Source organism: Austrofundulus limnaeus, unplaced genomic scaffold (genome assembly GCF_001266775.1).
Source record: "Austrofundulus limnaeus strain Quisiro unplaced genomic scaffold, Austrofundulus_limnaeus-1.0 Scaffold312, whole genome shotgun sequence".
In the NCBI taxonomy this organism is placed as follows: domain Eukaryota; kingdom Metazoa; phylum Chordata; class Actinopteri; order Cyprinodontiformes; family Rivulidae; genus Austrofundulus; species Austrofundulus limnaeus.
Genome location: NW_013952714.1, coordinates 11865 through 13680, shown reverse-complemented (window position 1 = coordinate 13680; position 1816 = coordinate 11865). Strand labels below are relative to the sequence as shown.

Here is a 1816-nt window from a genome sequence, read left to right as displayed (position 1 = left end):
AACTACACCTGGTCACAGAAACTACACCTGGACACAGAAACTACACCTGGACACAGAAACTATCCCTGGACACAGAAACTACACTTGGACACAGAAACTACACCTGGACACAGAAACTACACCTGGACACAGAAACTACACCTGGACACAGAAACTACAGCCACGGGCCTCGTATAAACAACATGCATACAAACGTTGCGTATGCCAGGGTCCACACACACACACGTTGTGATGTATCAAAACTAAAGTTGCGTGAATGTGTGTGTAAGAATATGCACATCTTTCATCAGTCCTGAGAATGTGTGAACAGACACGCAAAGTTTTTTTGTCACAGTTTTAAACCAGAAAGTCATAAATCTGATCAAAGTACACAGACATATGTCTCCATTCTGTTTTCTGAATGWAAAGAGCATCAGAACATGATTGTTTTGTTTTGTGTTGGGTTTTTTTTCTTAGCTTGAACTATTATTAAACCAGAATGATAAAATTGAACCTCATTTAAACTCAAACAAGAAAACAGAGCAGCCTAAAACAACCTAAGTCTACTGTAAACTGTAAAGTTTCTTATATTTTGTCACTTGTAGATGTAAACACATGTGAGAGAGTGCAGGCCTGCAAGGCACACACACAGCTGAGGAGAATAAAATGTGTGTGAATTGTCTAAAAAGCATTTTAATTCTCACTGAGAAAAAAACTTTGTCAGCTCAGCAGATTCACGCGACATCAAATGTCCCAAATTCTTTAAAGGCACAGTAAACTTAGTGTATTTAAACTTTTGAATATGAAGAAAGTAATAAAAATTGCCTTGAAAAATTCACTCTCTATAATCTGGAATTTGGCAAATAGAAAAACGTCGGTAATCCCAGTCGACCTAAAATGGGAAAAGTTTATTCTAATTTCATGTCAGACTGTGTGAAAAAATGTATTTTAATATAGTGAATGTAAACTTCTGGTTTTAACTGTACCTCGCAGGTGTTGACTCTTTTAAAAACTGTTTTAATTTTTTTTTTAGTTTTTAAAACTACCTCTACTGAAAACATTTAATATCCTCGTGATTTGTTCAGTATAACTAACAGGCCCCAGTGTTTAAAACACACATCATTACTCACTACATTTTCCCAGAGACTGTTTGCTTTTCCTCCTGTGCTCCAGCACTCACCCTCTCTCCGGCTGTTCCTCAGGCAGCGCACTTTGGGGATGTGAGCGAGCAGCTGGCAGTCCTCAGCTGCAGGGAGGAGCAGAGGAGATGACATGTTGTTGTGGAATCAGAACACAGAAAATCACATCCCTTCTTCACTTCCTGCACTCTGTCACTCACACAAGCCCACAGAAACCACACAGTGTGTAATCAGCAGGAGTACAGATGGACACTGCTGCCACCAGTAAACACGAGTACACTCTGACATCCGTCAATCTGCGGTCTTTCCAAACCAATCAGAAACACACAAACACCAACTGAGAGCTGCACTTTCACAGTAATTCAGTCCTGTGTTCAGTTCACATCGTCTCTTTCTCTGCACGAGCAATAAATACACCGCAGAGCTTCTGCTGCTGCATATGGTCGCCAGTGCAAACAGCATGCCAACATGAACACATATTCACACCCGAGAAGGAATTAGCACCAACAGCAGGCAGTGATGTCACTGTGGGATTGTGGGTAAATCAAGACTCCCTGCTCTGCAGAGATGGGGCTTTATGGTAAAGAAGCCTGATGATGTAATCAGATGATTACGTTTGTTTTTATTCTCAATCCTTTGTTTTGATTAAACTGTCAAATCACAGGGGAGGTTAGTGTGTGTGTGTGTGTGTGTGTGTG

At 40.6% G+C, this 1816-nt stretch overlaps 1 protein-coding gene across 1 annotated transcript in view; it reads right to left on the bottom strand.

Annotated features, from left to right (window-relative positions):
• Positions 1–1816, bottom strand: part of LOC106527170 (polypeptide N-acetylgalactosaminyltransferase 16) — a gene marked incomplete at its 3' end in the record, with an annotated part of 18374 nt that overhangs the window by 5306 nt on the left and 11252 nt on the right. The window contains 1 exon segment of the mRNA XM_014021972.1: positions 1160–1225. Within this exon segment, the coding sequence (XP_013877426.1) occupies positions 1160–1225 (66 nt within the window).